The sequence below is a fragment of the Platichthys flesus genome, chromosome 5 (genome assembly GCF_949316205.1).
Source record: "Platichthys flesus chromosome 5, fPlaFle2.1, whole genome shotgun sequence".
Taxonomy (NCBI): domain Eukaryota; kingdom Metazoa; phylum Chordata; class Actinopteri; order Pleuronectiformes; family Pleuronectidae; genus Platichthys; species Platichthys flesus.
The window spans coordinates 3575257-3599515 of NC_084949.1; the positions used below are offsets into that span (position 1 = coordinate 3575257).

The 24259-nt window shown below is 42.7% G+C and overlaps 1 protein-coding gene across 2 annotated transcripts in view; it reads left to right on the forward strand.

The window, feature by feature from the left end:
- Positions 1–21719, forward strand: part of neurl1aa (neuralized E3 ubiquitin protein ligase 1Aa) — a 73941-nt gene extending 52222 nt beyond the window's left edge. For both annotated transcript variants that reach the window (XM_062388883.1, XM_062388884.1), the window contains exons 4-6: positions 6954–7682; positions 17431–17580; positions 18349–21719. In XM_062388883.1, coding sequence (XP_062244867.1) covers positions 6954–7682; positions 17431–17580; positions 18349–18590 — 1121 coding nt within the window. In that variant the 3' untranslated portion in view covers positions 18591–21719. The remainder of the gene's footprint in view (positions 1–6953; positions 7683–17430; positions 17581–18348) is intronic.
- The last annotated feature ends 2540 nt before the right edge of the window (positions 21720–24259 follow it).

The window sequence follows — 24259 nt, forward strand, 5'->3', positions numbered from 1 at the left end:
TTTGGAGAAGATCCCTTGAAAGGTCCAGCAGCTCTGAAGCAGCACCACAGGAAATCAACTCACAGGGGTAATGACGGTAACTCTATGACTCAGTTCAAGCAAGTGGATGGCCATCAGTGAGCAGGGTTCGAAATAATATTATAAAATAGATAACCATGTTTGTTATGTGCTGTGATTTAAAGGGTAATAACAGTTAATAACTGTAATAACAAAAGTAATAACAGGTAATAACAAAAGTCATGGGTAACAGTTTTACCCATGACTTTTATTTCTTTAAATTAATCAAGTCCTAAATCTGGATCAACAGTGATATCGTTGAAAAAATTTGATTATTGACAACTATTTTGATATGATACTGTTCATTATAGTTCATTCATAAGCATTCCGCTTAAAATCTGACAATTTGCTGTTTTTATTTGCTATAAATTACATATATAAACTATTTGATCGACAAAAATTCTACTTTGGCTACTTTTCATTATTGATAAATGGGAAAAATATTTAGCAAATTAATCAATGATGAAAATACTTCTTATTGACGGCCCTCGTCTTTGGCTTTTTGTCTGATCTGAGCATAGTGGTAACACAACCAGGTGTCTGTATTCATGAATGACAGCAAAGGTGTTGATGTGCATGTGAGGGCGTCTGTCCTCTTCAAGTATTAAATAATTAGCCTATTAACAGCCTTCCTGCATGCTTGAGCACTGGAATAAATCAGGGGGCTTTATATTAAGGACCTTATGATGGAGGTTAGATAGATAGATAGATAGATAGATAGATAGATAGATAGATAGATTACTTTATTCATCCCCGAAGGGATGAATGCTGTGGTACTGGCACGCTGATTGGCAGAGAAGGGGAGGCACATGCTGATTTCTGCCGATGACCTAAGGGACAGGGCTTTTGTGACTTACGGGGTATTCTGCCTGGCTCTTTGTTATGACCATGTGTCGCCCTGGGAGCTCGCTGCTCTTTCCAAAAGCCGGGGTTCAAAGCTGCCCAGCTCAACCAGAGACTGGGGATTGGGCCAGTGCCAGGGAATAAAGAGCATCCCAAACATCTAGTACAAAGGCCCTCTGACTTCATCTCTCACACCATCTCCCTCTCTCAGTTGTTGTATATCTCGGCCTCTCCCTCACTTGACCAGTCAGTCTTCGTCTCCTAATCCCTGGGTCACTCACTGAGCTGTACGGTGAGTCTCTCGCCCTTTAAAAACCCTGTGTTATCTCCCTGACTCACTGCTTTATCCATCTCTCTCTTCTACCTTTATAGCTGATCCCAGCTGACCCGTTCCCTTCACATCTACTGTACATCCCCTCCTCATGTCCTCTTGTCTCCAATTTTGCTCTCCTCTTTTCTCGTCATCTTTTCCTTTCTCCTCCCATCTCTTTTCAAATCTCACAAGAGCTCCAGCTTTCTTCACCTTTGCTGACATCAGATGAAACCCTCCAGAGAGTATGGATAAAGATAAGCCCTGTGAGATAGAGTGTGTGCGTGAGAGAGAGCAAATCCTCCACCTCCACCCCCCCACCCCCCCTCTCTCCAACACTGGCTCAAACCCCTGGCACGTTCCATCTGCTCATGCTAGCAAAGCCACTAAGCCAGCCTCTCCCTCCATCCACCTCCCCATGCACAGCATTAGCTAACCTGCTTTGTGGCTATTCCCTAATCAAAAACATTTACATCGCGAGCCAAAGCCTACCTTTGGCCAAAATAGACACGCTGCCACTTTCCCTCCCATCCCCCATCATGCTTGTCCACATACTTATTCTGAATTAGCTCGACAGGTGCTTCATTATTTGAATAAAAATGGTCAAAGGAGGACCTGAGAAAGATAAATGCTAATTCCAAATGGGTTTCGGTTTTTCCAAAGTCCAATCAAACAGCTGACCAGTAACTTTCACACTCCCCATGCATGAATTCATTAATGGTTCGGTCCAACAGGTGCTGCGGTTTGAAATCCAGTCAAATGAATGACTCAGGTGATGAACTCCCTTCTCAACCCCTTTTGGCTCACACTGCCAGCAGCTGCATCTTCCATGGCCCGGTTACAGTCAGACACACACACACACGCACACACACACACAGACACACACAGAGTGAGCCAAAATTTTGGCCTCGTCCAATGGGAAAGAGCATGTGTGAAGTGTGGATTAGAAAAGGGCCAATAGGACAAAGGGACTGTATCAGCTAAAAACGCAGATGCACCACGATTAGCAGGCTGCAGCTGGTGAGGTCACAAACAGACACGGATACACATTTACACTGAGTGAACAAACACACACACACACACAGGAGCTTTTTGAAATGCACGGTAGATGTCCAACAGTCCTTTCATTCCTTTTTCTGTCCTCCAAGCTAACAGCACTTATTTATAGGATTTACAGTAGAGCAGAGCCTCCGTCTCACCGGCCTTTGAAGAATAAAGGGGCAAAAAATAAGAATACATGGCAGACAAAGCTACTATGAAATGACTTCTCTTTGAAAAGTGAGAGAGGCAGAAGGAGATAGAGAGGATATGAAAAGGAACATAAACCCTCGGAGAAGCTTTTTGAAAAATAGTTCATAAAAGACTATATTTCTTAGAGGAATCAATTTAGCGTGTATAGCATTTGTGTTCACACATCCTGCGTTTGAGTTATAGTTGGTGTGACAGAGAGAGAGAAAGCGAGCAAGATGATTTACAGCTCGTTGGAAGCCTCCGCCGACTGCTTTCAACATAAATCCAGCATTGTCACATGCTGCCATGCCTGTCTTCCCCCGGCTTTACCTCTCCTCTCTGTTCTCTTTCCATCCTTTGTAATTCCCCCCGGGACATATCGTCATCCCCTCCGCAGCTCCGGTCGCCCTGCATGTCCCTGAAGTCTTGCGACATCTGCACGTAATGCAATTTTGGATGACGTGACGGGCAGCAGTGAAATGGCCTGCTCTGAAAGGCGCACAAACAAATGCACAATTTCGTTGGGCGATGTTATTCAAATCCCCCAGTAATTCAGAACATACGCTGACAGCTTGGCATCACCGTCGGTGTGTGGTTGAGCAGTTAGCGTGCCTGCTCCTCACTGCATGGCCAAATGAGCGGCCTACCCTCACCATGTGAGAGCAAAATTTGAAGTAACTGCCATATTAAAGCCCAATCCCATTTCACCCCTTGGCTTTCCCAATACCCGTTGGGACAAAAGGGTAGGGCTAAGGGGTATGGCTCTATGCCCCTCAAACAGAGATTCTCCCGATCTATTTATTTGCCCCATTAATAAGGATAAAAAAAATTATGATAATGATCGTGATAGTTTAATATCATTTTTTCACAACAACCTTAAAAAAAAAATATGACTGTGCTAGCGTTAGCATGCTTATGATCTTTTTTTGCATGGTAAATGCAAACAATGTCATTGGTTTATTAATGATCTCAACAACTTTATTTCACATCCGTCACAAAACTCTCTTGTCTGTTTACATCGACGACTACTGATGACGTGTCGGGTTTCCTCTGCGACTACTGATGCTGTAATGGCTTCTTGAAGGGCAAGGTAACCCCTCAAAAACAAGGTCTAGGGGTAGGGTCAAGGGTTGAAATGGGATTTGGCCCCTAAGGCTTCTTCTTTAAAGGCCTCCCTTCTGCAAATGGCTCTGTGTGTATTGGAAATACCATAAAATCAGGAAATAGACGACACAAGCTGTTCAATTCCGACCAAGAAGCAATACATTGTCAGGATCTGTTTATTTCCACTTCCTGTCACTAAGAGGTAGAGGGAGAGGCGGTGGACTAGCGGCAGAAACTTGGACTATGGGCAGAAAAGTCTCTGGTTCGACTCCACGGAGAAACAACAAAAAGACGAACCTGGATTGATCTGTCCAAATAATCCAAGAGGATTCTCCCTACCCTGTCAAGTGCCCCTGAGCAAGGCACCTTACTCCCCCAACATCTGCTCCCCAGGCGCCGTACATGGTTGCTCACTGCTCTGTGTCCTGCCCCAGATGGGTTAAAAGCAGAGGTTAAATTTCCCTACCTGCATGAGTGTGCCTGTGCATGTCTGTGCATGTGTTTGTGACAAATAAATGTATCTAAATCTTAATCTTAAATTCTGGCGCATGTTTTCATGCAGGTTGAGAGTCCACCACGTGGAAGTGATAGCAGAGGAACAAGTAGATGAAATCCAAGCTGGCATGCTAGTCATCTTCAGCTAGCCTCAGGGACTTGCAGTTAACTGCTGCACACTTGCGAGCAGAGAGGTGTTTAATGGTTGATTAGTAGTCTCAGGGAGCTGACTCGTGCACCAAAGGCACCGTCCTCCCCATTTACTGCAGCTCTGAAAAATCAATTAGTACAATTACAGGGCCTTATAGTTCTATTAAACATTAATCACAAAGCGTCATGTTCCGGGACGGCAGCTAACAATAATTGACAGTTGACAGGGCTTTGAGGGAGCAGGAATGCTATCTCAGCTTAACAGATACACAAGCTCTTCAAACAGCATTTCAGTGATGATGCAGAAAATCAGACACATCGCTCTCAGGGGATCCAACACTTCGCAGATTGCTGTCGTCTCCAGTTCACCTCAACACATCTGCAGCAGGGTACTCGATGTCAGCCACTGTCTCTGTAGATGATGAAGGTTTACATTAATGTAACTTCATAGAGGTGGTTTTAGTGAAGATCTGGATACTGGAAGGACTTGTCCAGTGACAGTGTTAGTTTATCAGATTTTTTGAACTGGACATCACAGCTTAATGCTTTTTGGTATAGAACCAGATACGTCTATTGCATTTTTTGGGAAATTGTCATAGGGTTGACAGTTTTTTTAATACATTTCATGATAATAATTATTTATCAATACCACTACTATTTTATCGTGGAAATTCATCTTGACAGGTGGCTTAAATACTACAATACCCATGATCGTTGGTTGCTGTTGCTATAAGAAAGTGGGTCATAATCATTAATCAGATTCTTTTTTTTTGTGGCTGTAATGACTGATTTCATCCAAAAGTGACCTAGCAATCAAAAATGAAATGATTTGTATACAGTGTAGTCTTTAGCTTCTACATGAAGCAGAAGTTCAGATTCAGTGATTAGAGGTTGGGTGAGATGCACCTTTAAAGTTCTAGCTACCTCACTCTTCTTGCGTTGTGTGTGAAACAGAATCTGAAAGTGAAGTAAATTAACTGGCAGATTGTATTATCAGGTTTAACCAAAGCACAAGTGTTGTTGACAATGATAACTTCACACCCACTCGAAATCTTGTTTTTGCTGGCCTCTAGTGGTATAATTGTTAGTGGTGTTTTACACGTGATCTTCAGAACCACATGACATCACTTGTGGTTATGTCTGTTTACACCAATCAGAGGTGAGCAGGCAGCCCTAACCTTTACCCATAGCTTGTCAGCCTGTTGTTAAATTCCTCTTTAAACTGAGGGATCAGGTTTCTCGGAGTGAGATGCACCTCTGGGAGTTGAGGTTGATAACTCGCCTGGAGTTGTTATGTACAGAAACCTGTAGCTTAAAAGACAGATATTTTGCTACTTGTTTATTTAGTTTGTGACCATTCAAGACTTTATTTTCTGAAACCCACAACCAAAGTAACTTCTTTGATTTCACAGCTCTATAGAAACTTGGCCTGGGTTGTTTGGTTGGATTTGTAGCCCTTTATCATTTATTCTTTATTAAGATGATTCCTCATATTCACTTTTAAGATGTTCTTGTATGACTGCTTTTCAACAAACATTGTATTAACTCTGAAAAACAAATCTTGTGTCTTATCTGTCTGTAATCTTCTTAGAAAGTGTACAGATAAAGTACACAATCCTTTACATTACATTTGAGTACTAGTGTTTTCTGAGCATATAACCTGATTTCTGCATTAATTAAATTAAGGCTAAAACAGACACTGGTCTCACCATATACCACTGCTTTTCTTTCAGCAGACCACCTGCTGTTATTAATTAGCAACACAAAGAAAAGTACTTATTTCAAACCAACTGTACTTCAGACAATACGATATCTGTCATGAATCTTCCCTTGGCTTCTGCCATTCTAACAGGCTTTGCTGCTCTGTTTTCACTGCTGCACTTTGCAGTTTGCAGTAAGAGGCCTGTCCCACAGCCCTGGTAATTGAAGCTAAGAGGTTTATCAGGAGTCAGTCTCTCGTGGTCCGATAGAGGGGCCCATAGTTGACTTGGACTGGAGAGACAGCTCTCCAGAGACAGGCTGGTCACTGTCTTTCATCCTCCACCTCCAACCCCCCAGGACCCGCAACTCACTCCTCCACCTTCTAATTTGACAGAGGAAGGTCTCTTAGTATCCTAGACCTATTTTGTGATCTGTCTCTTGTTTCCTCTGTGTCTAAGACCTACATACGTCACACAGCTCCAGACCACAGAGTGACATGAGTCTCTCTCTCTCTCTCTCTCTCTCTCTCTCTCTCTCCATCAGGGCACCAGGCTAATTTTACCCCTAACACCAGACAAGGAGGTGAAGGGGGGGAGGGCCATTTAGAGGTGTTATTTTGAGCAGCCATGTCGAAGCGTAGGTGGAGACTTTGAGCAACATGAAGGCAGCTTATCAGTGGTGGACTTGTTAGTGTGTGTGTATTTGTGGCCATGTGACCACAACTCTTCAGAGACATGTAGAGTGATACTGCACCTTTCATTGCAAATACACATCCAATACTCGTCCATGCATTCCTCCTAGATTCAACTCTGTGCAGAAATACAACCAACTGAGTAATTTCTCAATCCTGAACCAGTCTTTGTGTCACTCCAATCTATGTTTACATTGCCTATGTATTACAGTTTTTTTTTATTCAGTCTTGTTGTGAGACTATTTGCAGATTCAGCTCCTCGTAGCACTGTATGCTCACAAGAAGGAGTCAGCTGACTTTAAACTTCTTCTTGCGCAAAATGTTAAACAAAGCAAAACAGAGCATTAACAACTGCTCACTCTCCTTTTCCAGGCAGTGAGATCGTTCCTCCTGAGTCCCTGCGCCCACGCTCCTTCACCACTGTGCGCTCCTCCTCCCTACGGCGTGAAACAGACGACTCACGCTTGTCTGTCAGCCTGTGTGACCTCAACCTGCAGCAGGAGGATGGAGGCAACGCTCACAATCACGCCCACCGTCACACCCTCCACCTGGCCTCAGCCTCCTCCTCCTCCACCTGCCCCATCCCCCAGAACTCCCTCAACTCCCAGCAGTCCTCTCTCCTGCCACCCGCCCTAGAGAGCGACCTCCACTTTCATCAGCTGCGCGGCGCCCACATTAAGACGCTGGATGAGCAGACAGTGGCGAGATCTGAGCATGCCCGCGACGAGCGCACGCTAGTCTTCACCAACCGACCCCTGCGCACCGGAGAGACTGTCTTCATCAAAGTCACCAAATCGAGCCCAGCGCGCTCAGGCTCCTTGTCCTATGGCGTGACATCCTGTGACCCGGCAGTGCTGCGTCCCAGCGACCTGCCCTACAATCCAGAGGCTCTGGTGGACCGGAAGGAGTTCTGGGCGGTGTGTCGGGTGCCCACCCCTCTTCAAAGCAGTGACATTCTGGGCTTCTTGGTCAACCAGGAGGGGGAGGTCATCCTCAGCCACAATGGCACCAATGTCGGCATGCAAGTGTGTGTGGACAACTCCCGCCCGCTTTGGATGTTCTTCGGTCTGCATGGGGCTGTGACTCAGCTGAGGATTCTGGGTAAGTGAGCGCGGCATGAAGTCACTTTACGTATTGAATGAGACAAAATAATGTGAAAACTATTTTGAGAGAAGAGATTAAGGGGAATCAAGCAATTCAGTATTCCATATGGTTGAGGTCATGTTAGAGTCAGGTTTGAAAAGATATGGTCAAAATGGACCATTAGATGGTAGTCTTTAATCTACACTTCAAAATGCTAGGTGCTATCTATATTTACCATAATGCAACCAATAGCTTCTGTTTGTTCAACCTGCCTGGTTAACACCTACATCTTTTAAACTGCTGTTTTCTCTTGTTTTCTGAGCCAAACAAATAATTGAGAAAGCGGGCATATCAGCCAATATTAGCTCATTGCAGATAAGAAATGATAATCTGTATCTGTGACGACTTCAGATGATAAGAAACAAGAAAACTAAAGGCAGCTTTTTTGAAATAAGTCAAGGTTGAGGATTTTGTATTATTTTTACCTTGTAAAATGTTCCACTAAATATGCTGGTGAAAATGAAAAATAACCAAAACAAATTGAATGGGTCCTCATATAATGGATCGCCGTTATATTAGTACAAATAACAAGCCAAAGGAAGTATTTATCGTTAATCCAGTGTCGGCTTTGCTTTACCTTTTAGAGTTATTGCTTTGTAGCCCTCCCTAGGGAGGATAAGCATCTGACCAGTAAACTTATCTTCATGTGTACTATTGGTGGATTGACCCTTAAAACTTTCAGAAAACTCACTTGCACAGGGACTGTGTTTGGGTACTTTGGTATTGTGCCTGGGCACTCTGCTGCAGAGTTCATCTAGACAACACTACTACTACACTACTGCCATACAGCAATCTTACTTTAATTCGACCTTTCCTTCTAAACATTTATAAGCAGACCTCTCAACCTTCAATTCACAGTTTATAAAACACTGTAATGTAGTTTTGAGCCGATGATAGTATTTATTAATATTTATGAATGTCAACTCCTCCTTCAGGAACCATGCCAATTTTGGGGAACCAAAATTGGCATACTCTGCCATTGGAAATTACAGCCAGAGTTGTGATTGGTGGCAGAGGGTCAAGAAGGAGGCAGAGCGCACTTTGTTACTCTGTGTGTCACAACAGATGTCTAGTGGCAGGAAGTATCTGGACACATGGGATTAGCAAGAGAAGTAGATGCTCTGTCACGACCCTGTAAGATGAAAAACAGGAAGCGAGCATACAGAGGTGCGGATAGAGAGAGCGAGGCTGTGGGAGGGAAGGCTGTGACCTGCGTGCAGCAGGGACAACATGATGTCTCGGCGGGGTGGACACTTTCCCTGCGAGGAGCGTGCTGTGACACCTGAGGTGTGTTTACCCTTTTGTAAACGCTGATAATGGCGGCAGCGGGGAAGGAGTGTGGCAGTTCTGGCTCCTCACTTAATTGTTGCCGTGTTGAACATATTGCCTTCCCACAAGGTGGGGGGGGGGCATGGGGCAGCATGTACAGTGGACACCAGCTCTGCAAGTCGCTTTCTATATGAATAACTGTGTTGCATTTGATCCCACAAAGGAAGACAGCTAATTTCCCATGTAAAGGAATGGGCCCCGCAAATGCTCTTGTGTAAATAGTGATAAACCTTTGACAGGTGTATAATGCAGACTGAAGAAGCAAAAGGTTTCTTCTGTTAAGCAACAGTTAAGAGGCGTAACAATCAAAACAGCACAGGCCTTTTCCAAGGGTTCACAAGTGTTTGTCTGTGGAGGAAGAAGCATCTATAAATACATCCTGGTGTCCGTCAGTGACAGCAGCGGAAAAGGAAGCAGAGGTTGAAAGAGGTTAGAGGGGAACAGCCTTAGATGTGACGAGGCATGGAAGAGAGATTAAGTATAAAGTTTATAATCTCTCATCAACAGATTTACTCTCCTAACTTTTATTTATATTTCCCACAAGTAACCTTGCTGCATGTTGAACTTGGGGTTCGCTGTGGAATAATGCCCTCCCCTGATAGCTTGACCTAGTTAACATCAGCTGACAACAAAGTCACCAAGACAGCCATGTCAATACAGATCCCAGTGAGCTTGAGTAAAGCTCTGATGTGTTGATAGCGGGTAGCAGGTATTATTTAGAAAACGCCAGGAAGGAAGAAATTCAGATTTCGTAGCCATCAGTCTCCTCTTTACCTTCATTTGATTTTACTTGGCAGTAGTTTGTATGGTACGGTAAAGAGATCCTGTGTTATAACACACAGAGATTCCTACTTTACCATTTGATCACATTTTGGCTCGGCAGCAGTGCATCACTGACCGCCTAGTTTCTTTGTGTGCACATCCAACAGTGATTTACTGAAAGCAGAGACCTTGGCAGCACACAACAACAGGAATAGCAGAACAATGAAGCAGGTCCGAGGCACATCCCTTTATCAGGGCAGATCTTGGAAGTCCCACTGAGGTGTGAATCATCTTTACATTCCAGCTGCTTCCAATTAGGAAGCGACTCTTATCTGGATTTTGCAACTCCTGATCTATTGCACCGTGTTGACCGGAGACCAATTGAGCTTTCAGTTAAGTTGAATTTGAGCCATGCCTTGCAGCTTGGAATGAGGGATGTTAAACTTGAAGGCTACTCCTTGGGGGTTCCAGCTCCACGGGATGGCAAGATAAGGCAGTCATCACAGAGAGCTCTCACTTCAAACAATGCAACGTGCAGTGGAGCTTTCTAATGGCAGCAGACATACTCAAACAAATACATGAGGGCGGCTCAGGTCAGCTGAGAGTGCCTGGAAGGAAAAGGCTCTTGATAGTATTGATACTGCGAAAGTTGAATAAATGGTAATTGCTGTGAAAATTTGAAAAAGAAAAGATCACAAGAAACAACCTATATAAGCCTATATTTATTTATCAGCTAGAGAAAAAATAGATTTTAATGAAATTTTTCCTCCAAATTGATATTTAATATATAAATAAGAAGGACATAAAGTGTATACACCTGCCAAGGGTAATACCCTATTTTGCCATTTTAGAGAAAGTGAAAATGTTATCATTTTATTGAGTTCTTCTTTGGGTCATGCTCAACGATTCTACAAAATGTTAAGGAAAATATTTTTTGTATAATCCTGGTAACTTTTGTCTGTTTCTTTAGAAAACAACAACAGCTATCATTAACTATAAGTAATATCCAGATGTTTCAAGAGGCCAGAGGTCATGGTCACTGTGGTTGTGGTTGACAGTCATGACATGTTCTGCATTAAATGGTGTAAATAAATGCTGTAACAACCCTGCTAGCTACGCCCTAGTTAGGCCAAGCTCTAGCTTACACCAGTAGGCCTACATGACAAATTTATAAAATCAGCTCTTGGCCACATTTGACACATAAGTGCCACCTAGAGTTTACAATCATTCCCTATAATAGATCTGGTGCTCTCCAGCTTTGCTCTATTAATGCTCAGAAGGTAAAGTGCACAACATCAACTCATGGTGGTTGGCTTGTCCACCTGAATACCAAATTTTACAATGGGTAAGCTAAGACGAATAGTTAGACGTGTGGCGGTAAATCATTGGATCTAAGTCATTTGTGTTAAAATTGATGTTAATGTTTATCTGGAGAGACTGAGATAGCACGAGCAGACTAGTGATCATGTATTACCTTCAACCAAGGTAGAAGGAGATGGTTATCATTTTGACCAACGTAATCTCCTGGTGATTGTAGATCATTGTGGATCTGAACTAAAGTAAAAATTGTGACAATTGTAATTTTGACCTGTTGATCAGCTGATCAGCTGATCAACAGGTCAGCTGACCCTAAAACTATTTCACAGCACTCTGTCCAGTACTTAGAGATATCTGATTTCAGCCTACTCTCTGATGCTACATCCACTCTACTTCTTCATTCTTCATTCTTCGGCTACAGATACGCCTGCCGACCACTCTGGAGTTATACAGATGCTAAATTGAGAAGTTTGGAAATGATTCCATCAAGATACTAAATAACATGTCGGAGTACTTAGTGGTGTGTACGTCTGTGTGTGGATATGGGTATTGTGTTACATTTAGGAGCGATGTATGTGTGTGTATGTGCATTGTGATGCGTGTTGCAACAATTCCAAACACTAGTTTCAAAAGAAAACGCACTATTATGGATGAGGCCTGAATAAAAGTCTCTATAAGATTTTCCCTGCCATCTTCCCAATGGGCATCAGCTTATAGACTTTCATGTCCGCACAGTAGTTTTCTCTCGTCCAAACATCGCTTGTTAGTGTGATTACATCACAAAACTGAAAACAGAACAGCCGAGAGTGAGTGAGCGATATTGAGGAGACCTTGTGCCTCGTGGCGTGGAAATAGGACACCCATCCAGTGACCCACTTCACATGTATTATAGATTCCATTAAAATGTCAGCACGCTCATGCTCAAGTGAAGCGTCTCACCACCCACATCCTCATACACTGCAGCTGCCACACTCCTCTCTCCTCTTCTCATCTTCTGTCATATCAGTTGGTGTTCTCTCCTCTCTTCATTTATCTTCTCTCCTCTCTTCTCACACGTCTTCTCTTCTTTGCTCTGCACTTCTCTTTTGTTTTTATTAAGCAATAACAAATTTGTTACTGCTGCAGTAGCGGACACACAAACATTTAATCTTACAAACCCACATGCACGTGCGCACGCACACACACAGAACGTAATAAAAGGCAGCACGCTATGACATTATCATGTAACACTATATGCTTGAGTCTAAGCTTCCTCAAAGTAAAAGAAAAATAGCTTGGTCTAAAACCCTCCGCCCATCAGAGGTGGAGAAGTAGGTTCCATGTAGCCTGAGAGGCAAAACCCAGGGCAAAAGAGCTCAGATTACTAACTCGTCCTTGTAAAGCATGACTGCACATACCATAAGTCAACCTAAATCAATATAACATTTTCATCAACTCCTCTCTACTGTCCTGTGGATTTTGTTATTGCAGTGGCTTGTAAGAGATTAGCAGATGGAAGTTGATTTGCTTTTTTAACATCAGAACCCTTTTCTTTACCCCAAGCACAGTCCTGCTTTACTTTTCTTATCTTTATTTTAAGAGTGTAGTCTTTCTGTTTGAGAGCATGACTTACATAACTCATATATATTTTCCCCTGCCTGTGCTTAGATGTGCTAGTCTTGCACTCAGATGTCCTGTGCTCCAGGTGCACAAAAATGTCCAAGTGCAAAACTTGTGCCCAGTTTGAATATTTTTTACTATGTGCTATTTTCTCTAATAGGCATTGTGCATACACGTGATGTACACGTGCATGTTTCAAAGTAGAAATTATACCTGGCCGGGAGGAGCAGCTCAGGGATGTGCGAGTGTGTACTCCCTCCAAATCAGCACTTTATCCCTTTAGATAACATCTCCACCACAGAAGAAGACTACAAACTTTTAATGCAGCAGGGTAGCTGTGACCTCAAAGTAATACCTTTCTGAGCTGCTTTTCCTCACATCCCATCTGAACACACACACAAAACACAGTCTAAGTGCATTTCTGTTGTGATAGAACAAGAGATTCTCTGCAGCTAAAATACACAGCCAGGCGTTTTGAAAGGGTTTGTGTCGGAGGATGAAATGTTAATGTAAACCATTTGTTAGGGACTTTCCCTCTTCTCCTTACTTTCTTTTGATTGCTTTTTCAGGTTGCATTGTAAACCGTGACCAAAATCTGTGACTCACAAAAGCCTGCAGGCTGTCAGGCTGATCCCTACACTCACAAACACACTCCCCCTGCCCTCCACCATCCTTCTCATTACCGGCCCCACCCATCTCCCTTGTCACATACTCCACATAGCTCCCGTGCTTGAGAGGAAGAGACTCCTTCCAAAGATGTGCTGGGTATGTGCTAAAGATGGATTAGGTGATGGGTGGGATAGATAGCCGGAGAGATGTGGCCACAAAGATGCAGCGCAGCTCTCACAGCTGTTCACGCAGGTCGGTTTAATCTAGTGGTGAACAGGCGGGATCAGGGCTGGGCACCACAGATCCTGCCTCAGCTGCCCTGGGTGGGAGGTGCCCGCCTGCCGGGGGGATTAACAGGGAGGGATTGACAGAGGGAAGAAGGGAGAAGGGGGCTGGGGGGCCCTCGTGCTACAGAACCCTCAGGCTTTTCTCTCGTTCAAATTTTGCACTTGTACCTGCTGAGGTTTCAGGATTTCTTCCTCCAGTGCTTGGTTATAGCAGTGAGTGTCAGTCTGGACATTATAACCACTATAAAGGGTATATTAGATATACCAACTAATTCCTCAAAAGTCTGTCTATCTGTCTTTCTCTTTAAATTAGAGGACCTGCAGCACCAAAAGATTATTACAGTATAATTTTACAATAAACAATATCAATCATTCATCATTCATTCATCCTGCCTCTGCATCATGTCTCTGGGCCAGGTCAGGACATCATATACATCACAGACATCCTTTTGTATCCATTGACTGCATGGTATTTTCCTGGTATAAGGGTTTTGGTCATATACTTTCTACCACTACGCTGAGAAATATTGATTTTAGACTGGAGAATGGGGATTAGTGTTTTGGCAATACAGACAAAGTGTATAGAAATGTCAATAAACAGGTGACCAGCGCTCTGTAGCAGTCAGTGGGGGCGGGGCAGTGTATGAAGAGGTCTTCTTCCATGGTCTCAGATCAACTGCAGCAGTGGTTGACAACAGTCCACCTATGGGCCAATAATATTTATCGCTTGTAGATAATTTATATTATCTGATTATTTTTATTTCACCATATCAGGATGACCCAGACCTTCACAGGAGTTACAGGTGCTGTTCTCTCTCATGACAGCAACATTCATAGAATCACGTCCTCTTTAGCAATTTGGCTTAAAGTAAAGTTCATTTGTTTTGTTGCTGCAATGCTTCATATAGAGCGGAATTACAGAGCATTTATTTTGGAAGGTTCTGGACATCTTGGAGATTGTGTTGATTGCTTAACAGACCTGAAATAGTCCTCAAGCTTGAGATCAAGTAAATTATTTAAAACGTATATAAGAGCCACAGATGAGAACAGTAATTGATATGAGTTGGTAATGGTTTAATAATCTGAAGAGTCTGTCTTCACCAATATTTCTAATTCAATGAAAAGCTTGCTCTGTTACAACCTGAGCTTTTTAATTAGTGGCTTGGCCACCGCCACCATTTTGGAACTTGGCGATATCACTAAACATCGATCCAACAGTTGGAACAAATAGGCTGCTCTCAGACAGGTTTGTCACATTTGTTTGGAAGGAGGAATTGAAGATGAGTGGGAACAGTGCAACTTTCCAGTATAAACTCCCCTGACAGATTAACTCACTGTCCCATGTTTGTCTAATTCCTGGCATTTATGTGTTTACTGGAAGTTTCCCCTCCCATGATCTGTCAAAACATCTCCTCATAAACAGCTTTGTTTAGACGTGGTTCGAGTCAAGAGAGATCGCAACGTGTTGTAATGTCATAGACAGTAAATTGTGGGTTTGCCCGTGATGAAACAGTGATCTGTCAGTGAGGCTCCCAGCCGCCGTGTGTGCAGTGTTTACTTACACTAGTAGCTGGTGTTGTATCTATATATAGAAAATGGGTTGACCATCTCACGCATGTCTGGACGACGATAATGGAGCCTCACCTGCTATAAATGTATTAAACACTCGCAGTGGCACAACTGACCTGTTACATCATGTTACACACTGTGCATACAGAACATATTATCCACACGACAAGGCGCCACAGGGGCTTGGGAGCACCAGGGCAACCCCTGGTATGCAAACAAAAGAGATTCTTGACTAAAACCCCCTCCCCACTGTGAGATGCCACATCTAACAGGTCCTGATATAGAGTAGTGGGCAGTGGTGACATGAAGCTACATCAACACGTACAAAAAAACACTGGTGTACTCTATGACCTGGCAGTTGTGGGACAGTTTCTCTAAATTCCAATGACCCAGTTAAGGCCCGGCCATAAAGTGACACAGTCCAGTCTGTGTGCTGGCTGGATCGATCAGACTCCCGGGGCAGATGGCAGCAGAGAGATTCAGACTGCTGGGACATTGTTAGCGTAGGGGTGTCATCGTCACTGGTCAGTGCTGATGGAGTCTGTCCCACACCAGATGACTGTGGTTTCACTTTCCCCCCCCAAGTTTTTGTCATTTGTCCAGGAGAGCAGACAGACCATGTAATGCAGCTCAGTGAGATTCACCACAGTGATGCTTCTAGAAAAAAAGCAGGTCCTGATTTAGTGAAACATCTATTGTGCACTCAGCAGCTGATTTCTGCTGCAGTTGTTCATTTGCTATTTTTTGACCCAAAGCTTCAGGGAAGGTAATTAAAGTAATCTGCATTTTGAGAAGCAGCAAAGTATTTGATGGGAATTCTTTGTGGAGGATTACATGCTTGCTCTGCAAGAGAGCTCATTTGCATCTTAATTTGTTGTGAATTTTGGTACCTCTGCATCACCTGTGAACTACCGAGGTTATTTTAGATGACAGAGCATGTCAGTAGATACTTTGACATGGGCTGCAGGAAGCTCTCCGCAAGCATTTGTATTTTATTATTCTATACATCACTACATATTGCATATCTGCTGATACTGTGTTTTGTATAAAATGGAAATTTCAGCTAATTCGTTTTGCTTGTTTTAAATTTTCTATTTTTCTTTGACATGTCAGCAAAAAGATGCTAATTTACAGATCCAGTATAACGACTTTTAGCTTTTTCTTTCCTATTACAAGAGAAATCATCCGGCTCTTTAGCTGATCGATGTTCAACTCTTCATTTCTAACAGTCATGCACTAAACTTCTGCTAATTGATGCTGCAGCATTATTTTTCTCCATAATCAGATTTGTGCTGCAGCTACAACCAGGATCAATAAGAGCTTGGTGGATATTCAAGCAAAAGAATGAGTCAGAGGCTTAATCCTTGTTCAGCACAAGCTGTATGTTACCATTATCATTTTGTCCATTAAGTTGATAAAAAAAAGGATTGACTAAAGCAACTGTATGGTCACATGTTCAACTTCTTAGACGTTAATGACAAAATCCAGTTTGTCATGTCAGAAGTACGGTGGCCTCTTTCCAGGCATCGCTGGAATTCTGACATATGTTCGACTCTGCTCGGAATTCCCATTTGTCTCACTGAGCACTGTGGAAAGATAGGATGTGGAAAGAATGGAAGACACCTGCTGTCATTTGCAATTGTCCAGAGTTTCTCCTGCCAACCCCAATAATAAACTTGGGATTATGTCAGAGTGATCACATGTGAAAATACAGCAGGAGATTCTGAGAGTGAGTGGGAAAGTCGATGAGTTACTGCAGCAAATTTTATACACTTGCACACTGCGCCAGCCCTCGCTCAGTTAAATCTTTCTGTTGTTGTGAACATGTCCGAGCGGAGAATCTCCTGCTGTGTTGTTCATGTGTGAAAGGGAGACTTCAGAGAAAGACTGGACCCCATTGTGGAGACATTTTCTGGAGTTCATGTATGGCGTTACTGAGTAATGAATTGTGGGAGGATGTGGATAAACCCCAGCCCGTTACTTCCCCTGAAGTAGAAATATCCTAGATGTACCCTTGACTTCCTACATTTGAAGACCTCCTCTTTCATTTACCACTGTGTCTTTGCATTATAGTGTTAGATCATGTCATAGAGTGTCTATGTAAGTCAGTCTGTATTTTGAAGACAAAATACGACAGGATAAGTCTTCACTAACGTCACAGAAACCATTTCCATCATATTCGATGTGACAGCACCAGCACCATCTAACCCACTGCTTTTTCCTCCTCCAACCAGGTTCTACTCATGTCGGGGATCCTCAGGCCACATCGAACCCCAGCTCGCCCTCCTCCTCCCCGCACACCCCCAGCGCCCTGGGCAGCGGCAGCTCGGATCCAGTCCTGAACGGAGGCCTGTGCTCTGCCGCTTACTGCAGCTCAGCAGGAGGTAGGTCCACCCTGATAGGGAGCAACTAATACAGAGGCAGAGAATCAATCACCCCGCAGGGGACTGAATGGAAGCCATTAGGGATGGCGAGTAGATGTCATCCTGCAGTAGTTACGAACCATGGACAGCACCACACTGTACCAATGCTGCTGCAGCTGCAGCTGGATGTAGGAAAATGTTCGGCACGTGCTGTTATGTCATAAACCACTGTTATGTAAATAGACTGATGCAACATAAGTCTCCTTTGAGATGGAGCAGGAAATGAACCTGTGTTGTAGTCTGATTATCAGACCGAATTCACTTTAGTTACACTTTGTTGTTCATTTGGCTGTTGTTTTATGCCAGAATTATTGTCCGGGGGAGGAGTATTTTTGTCAAAGCACTAAAACATTTATGAATTCTGTTGAAAATGACAGTGGTGGGACCTGCAGCATAGCTTACGTATATAAAAAGAATAAAGAATTTATATATATATATATTGTAGCTGGTAACCTGTTAGCTTTGTATCAACTCCTCCATCAAAGTGTCTAAGCTCTTAATGGTTGAAGTTATAAAAAGTAAACATACATACACAACAGTTGTTATTTTGAATTGTTAGTTTCTCAGATTTGATCAGTTGCTTCATAGTAAATTTAAAACATATCATGAAAATATACTCATATATATACTCTACTATTACTACTAATGTACTGAATTGAAAACCGTTGTCATTTCATTCCATTTCCAGCAGTATTAAAAATAATTTATCTGTCTACTTTTCTCTCACAGGTACAACCCCAAGCTCACCAGTCAGCCTCCCCAAGTCCCCTACGTTCCCATCAGGTCGCGGGCCGTGGTCCGATGAGTGCTCAATCTGTTACGAGAACCTGGTGGACACGGTCATCTACGCCTGTGGGCACATGTGTCTGTGCTACAGTTGCGGCCTCAAACTCAAGAAGATGTCCAACGCATGCTGTCCCATCTGCAGAAGACAGATCAAAGACATTATCAAGACGTACCGCAGCACGTAAGAGGGCGGCGGCAAACGGACAGTGGGCCTCAGCAAAATCCCAGAGTCAGGGGAAAAAGGCCCAAGTTCAGTGAATACAAACTCTGGTACTTTGATGTGGTAGTTTCACACGATCATTGTTGGTCGGTTTTCTGTCATGACCTTTTCCAAAGCCGGTACCGCTTCTAAGGCAAGGTCTCTCTCACTCTCGAGTCGTTGTCACAGCCTCTTTGCGGAGGCGGCACTCGAAGTGGCAGTGGGTTCCCCTAAGAACTTTGCTCTTGCCAGAAGGGGTTGCTCTCTCCTGGGAATGTGAAATACTTTGAAGGAGAAAGTAAAAAATAAAAAAAATAAAAAAGAAATTTGTTGAGCCATGTCGTAAGAATTAGGGATGAATGCCCATCTCTGAATGTCTCGAGAACAGCTCCTATCAGAAGGTGACAGAAGCTCTGGAATATGCCGTCAACCTGACGGACATTTCTGACTAAAGCAGTCGATGAGAAGCACAGCCGCAGCAGGTGATCAGCTCAGTACATCACAACTTGTGTCTGTGTGTTACTGAGCACTGGAAAAGAAAAGAACTCGGCTTGGCCTGGTCATGATGAAGGGATGGGTTTCTGTAATCGTCGTGGTGATTAACAGTGAGTGATGTGTTTAGAGATGCAAAGCGGTGCTGAGTATATTAAGTAGGATTGTCACACCTGTTGTACTTGTATAATCTCCTGTACCTTTATGGTAGGTCTATTGCAAAAGTCAGTGGTTGCTATATTGTAGTGTTAGCTAGCCGCTTGCTCTGCAGTGCGATGCGTTGCACTGAAATCAGCATTGTTTTCTCGGAACTAGGACGTTCACCTGTTCACACCCTCTACACGCCTGCGTCCAGCAGACTGAGCAGCTTCGGATTCTTCAAAGGAAACAGGAAGTGTGTGGAAAAAAACAACAACAGTAATTTGGATTCTCCTCAGGGCCGATCGTATGTTTTCTTATTTCAAAAGATGTGAATATTTTCCCAAACTCGACCTTTAACCATGCCTAGTACACTGTGAGCACTCATGACGAATTGACAAAAAAGCTCCCATAACATCACAAGCAGTCAAAGGATTGTTGCCATGGTATCGAGAAGCCGCCGCGGCCACGACTCAGCCTCCTGCCTTAACGCACAGAGGGTCCATTTGTCACATGCAAATGCATCTGTGTTTCCTGCCGTTTCCCCAACCCCCTGACAAATTACCAAATAACGCTGTCGTGTGGCACAACCGGTCACAACATGTTCACTCAGAGGAGAAAAAGCACACAAATTAAAAACTATTTTTGTAATATAAATCCACGACATTTCCAATATTGAACCATTAAAGTGTATAACATACTTGTGACAAGACTTTCACCAGCAGCAGAGGTCCTTTACAGAAATCTGTTCAGGGGCAGAGGTATAAGAAGATCCTATTTTGAATATTCCTTTCCTTATTAGTATGATCCCCATTCCCTTTATTTCAGTATGTAATGTCCTGATCCATGCCCCACAAATTTCACCTTTAAACACCAGAGCTCAGCAGTAAGCCATAGCTTATTACACAACCCCACTCCAAGCTGAGAGGCAATTTTTTTAAATGACATTGTACTTTATTTTGTAGAAAATCAACAACTGGGGCTCAGACCTATGCTGCTATGGTATTTGCCAGCTGTCCTTTCCAGGGAAACGCTGACAGTGATGTTTCACACATCCCTCCTCCCACATTACAGTTTTGATTACGCTACAGCTTGAGGTGTTTATTCACATTTGAATGTTAACCTATGTACTTAGAGAGATAAAGGATTTTTTTTCAGTGTGCTTGACTTGAAAAAAAACAAAGAAAAAAAAAGTTTCGTCTGTGTATTTTCTTTTGTATTTTAAGTTCGCTTGGATTGATATTCATCATTGTAAGATTAGTTTCTTTCTTGTTTATCCAAAAGCATGAGGCTCTACATGTTTCTTGTTTTCTACTATAGGATATAGAGAGTTTCTTGTTCCTTGCAGTGATAAGAAATATTGCAGTACACAATCAAAACTTCATTGCTTTTGGGTGCAAGATATAAACTCTTGACTTTATTACAATCCCTGGATTTCAGGTCTTCTTTTTTGTAATTTATCTTCTTGTGTGAGCCCATGTTAGGGAGCCCTACTACCCACTCCTGTATTTATAGCTTGTATCATTATATAGTCTCAAAAGCCATCACCGTATGGTAATGATAAATGTCACTTTATAAAGCTACTGATTGTAATCTTGTAAATCTTTGTGCCAGCGTTGCTCTCTGAGAATCAAACATGGCATGTTTTTATTTTGTGCAGACACTCCGACCAAATGGAAAAATCTCTCTTCTGTTTTGTTTTTTTTCAAATACATCATATAAATGTTATTCCCTTGTTCAAAATCTTGTATTTATTTGGGGCTTTATTTTTAACATTCTCATGACATCCATCAGTTTTTGGACAGCATCAGTTGATAAACACAGTTCTTACCAAGCTACTGTAAATAACCATTTCTCAGAGGATGAAGGATTTCATCATGATTTTATACAAACATTTTCATCAAGGCCACTTTGCCGTTTTGATTTTTTTCTTCCACAGGCTCCTTGAATGTTACTGATTCTACAATGTATTATTTATTGTCCATCACTGAGGTGTGGACTAATTCCTTCAGACCTGCTTTTCTTGTGTGTTTGCTTGCTCTGTGAAGACATCTTCCTCTGGGTCTGGTCAATCACACAGCAGCATATTCGGACTATTCTTTCTGTAGATCTTAGTATATTTTTGTCATGCATGAGTTATGTGTTCACACAGTGTGAACATCAGGACCAACAACAGGCAATCATCATTGGAAAGCAGTTTGTTTTCACGTAGACAAGAACCAGCGGCTGAATTTCCCTCGGCTGCAGCTCAGTGTTTGGCCACAGCAGCTGAAGTTCTTTACAATCCTGTGTTGTCTTTCTTTTTTCAGTTGAAACATCTCGTGATTGTTGGTGAGCTCTGTTCAGTGTGAGTCGGATGATTGTGGTTAATAAACTTTCCAGATGTGTTTGTGTAAATGTGATTCTTATTATGAAGCGAACTCCTTTTTGCTCAGACACATGGCTAAACACACTCACACACACAGACACACAAATTATCACCCAATAAAGTTTTTATGCTAGCATCTGCTAGCAACAACTGATTTGCTATTTCCTGTGATAAGCTGTTTACACTGCTCTTATGAATCTCTTTGCGGCAAATTGTAATTTGTAAATATATGGGCTATACTAATTAAATTGGGATTGGTGTGACAGATATTTGATGAATTAAAAATTAAAGCAATCAAATGAACATTCTATCACTATATAAATATCTAAAAATCAAGATCCATGAACTATATCCATGAATTATTCCCTGGGGAAAAAGTGAAAATGTTGAAAAATGTCCAATCTCGCAAAGCTAGAGAAAGTTAACAAAATGTAATTAAATTCATGGATCTGTCACCAGATCCAGATCCACACCTAATGTACTTTTCTCTTCTCTGACCCACACTGCGTCTTCCACCAAGTTTTGTGGAATGTGCTCAGTAGTTTTTGCGTAACCTTGCTTACTAACAAACAGACAGAGGTGAAGACCTTGGCGGAGGTGGATGAGTGCAGCTGTAGTTAAAGCTGTGTTTATTTGTTTCTCGCTGACATCAGCTTCTGCAGTGACTCATTGCAAACTGCCAGCGGTCATCAGCTGCACCCATAAGCAGATCCAGCTGAAGCAGCACTGAACACACAGACGTCTTTAAAAACACAGGTTGGTACCTCAGCTGTGCTGAGGGGCTGGTGGCAGAGGAAGCTGTGCACAGACACGTCCCATTGGCTCAGCAGCAGAGGTGTGAGTCACTGAGGACCTGCTGTCACATCTCTTTTGTCTGTGAGTGGAATTACACAAAATCTATCCGACAGATTAATACACAAACTTGGAGGGATGGGACATGTGAAGCACTTTGTGTGTTGTTGTGTGTGTAGGTGTGAGTCGCATGTGTATATTTGTATGTAGTACTGTGTACTTGTGTGTGTAGTTGTGTGTAGTGCTGTGTAGTTGTTTGTAGCACTATGTTGTTGTGTAAAGCACTGTCTAGTTGTGTGTGTAGATGTGAGTATAGTTGTGTGTAGCACTCTGAGTTGTGTGTGTAGTTGTGAGTATAGTTGTTTGTAGCACTGGGTAGTTGTGTGTTACACTGTCTAGTTGTGAGTGCAGTCGTGCCGCGTAACGTTGTGTGTAGCACTATGTAGTTGTGTTGAGCACTGTCTAGTTGCGTGTGCAGTTGTGTGTAGTACTGTCTAGTTGTGTGTGTAGTGTGTCTAGTTGCGCGTATAATTGTGTGTAGCACTATGTAGATGGGTGTGTTGTTTTTCTTGTAAGTGTTGTGTTAACAGTGTTTGCACCTCTGACACTGACACACTAAAGACACTGAGAAGGAGGCTACACTATACCACGGGTGCAGCCAGCCGTGCTCTTGGAGGTGTGAAGTGATCCATTGGCCCCGGCCCCCATGTTACATCATGTACTACAGCCTCTGGCCTAACCACCGCTGCGGGGGGCTTCATGGTGACAGGTAGGACATCTTAGGACCAAAACTCAATTGGTAAAGAGCTCTTAGTAAAATGAGTGCAGTGTGTGTTCATGAGGCAGTGTGATGGCATCTGTCTGTCTGCATAATTTATAAAAGCCAACACTCAGGAGCAGGATGAGGTGCTGGAGTAACCAGAGTGTAAGAATCACATGGAGAGAATCTTCCAGAAAGTTCCTCAGGTACTTTACTGTTGAGCAGAGCGGCCACAACTCAGTCACTTCCTCCTTCAGAGGTGTGAGAAAGGCTGAATTAAATGGGTAGAAGGACCGATCCCAACAAAATCTCATTTCAGTTTGTCATGTGCAGGTCTCTTCATGTGAAAATGTCTGTGCTCATCTGTTCTGTGTCAGTGCCGCCGAGGCCTGGACACTGGCCCAATACAGCCATCTGGTGGACATGTGCTGTGACAGCACTCGGTGTACAGCCTGTAAAGGGTTTCATTCAGAAACTTCATAACCTAAAAAAACAAATAAACAAAATGAAATGCGACGATTTTTCAATGCTTTACATTCATTTCCCAGAGTTATTCATCTATGTAATTTGTTGGCTACGTTTTAATTCAATTGTTCAACGGCTACATTTCCAACTAATTACTCCCAGAATGAAGTTACTGATTAATAATGTTTACCCGGGTTTAAACAGAACAGCGCTTACAACCAAATTAGGTTTTCATTCAAGATTAGAATCAAATTACACAAGTCTTTTCAGGACATTTTGTCGGAAGTTAGTAGAAATGATTTAAAATGCTGCCACTGAGCTTTTATTGGGCTTTCAGTCACATCTTACCATCTTTATTAGCTCAGTTGTAATCACACAATTAATGAAATCAAGTAGTTTCCCCGAGGAAGTCGTCACGTGACAAGTTACTTTATTAGATCAAGTGAGTTTTTTTCTCTCTCCAGTCAGTCGCCAAAGTTTGTGCCCATTATGGGAACTGTTCATTTATCATTTTAATGGGTCTCGACCTTCTGTGCAAAGTGCCTTTAGATATTGTATGTATTTGGCACTATAAAAATAAAATAAAATTTCATTGATGAGTTGATGAGGAAGACTGTGGGAAGCAGTTTAAAGATCTGAG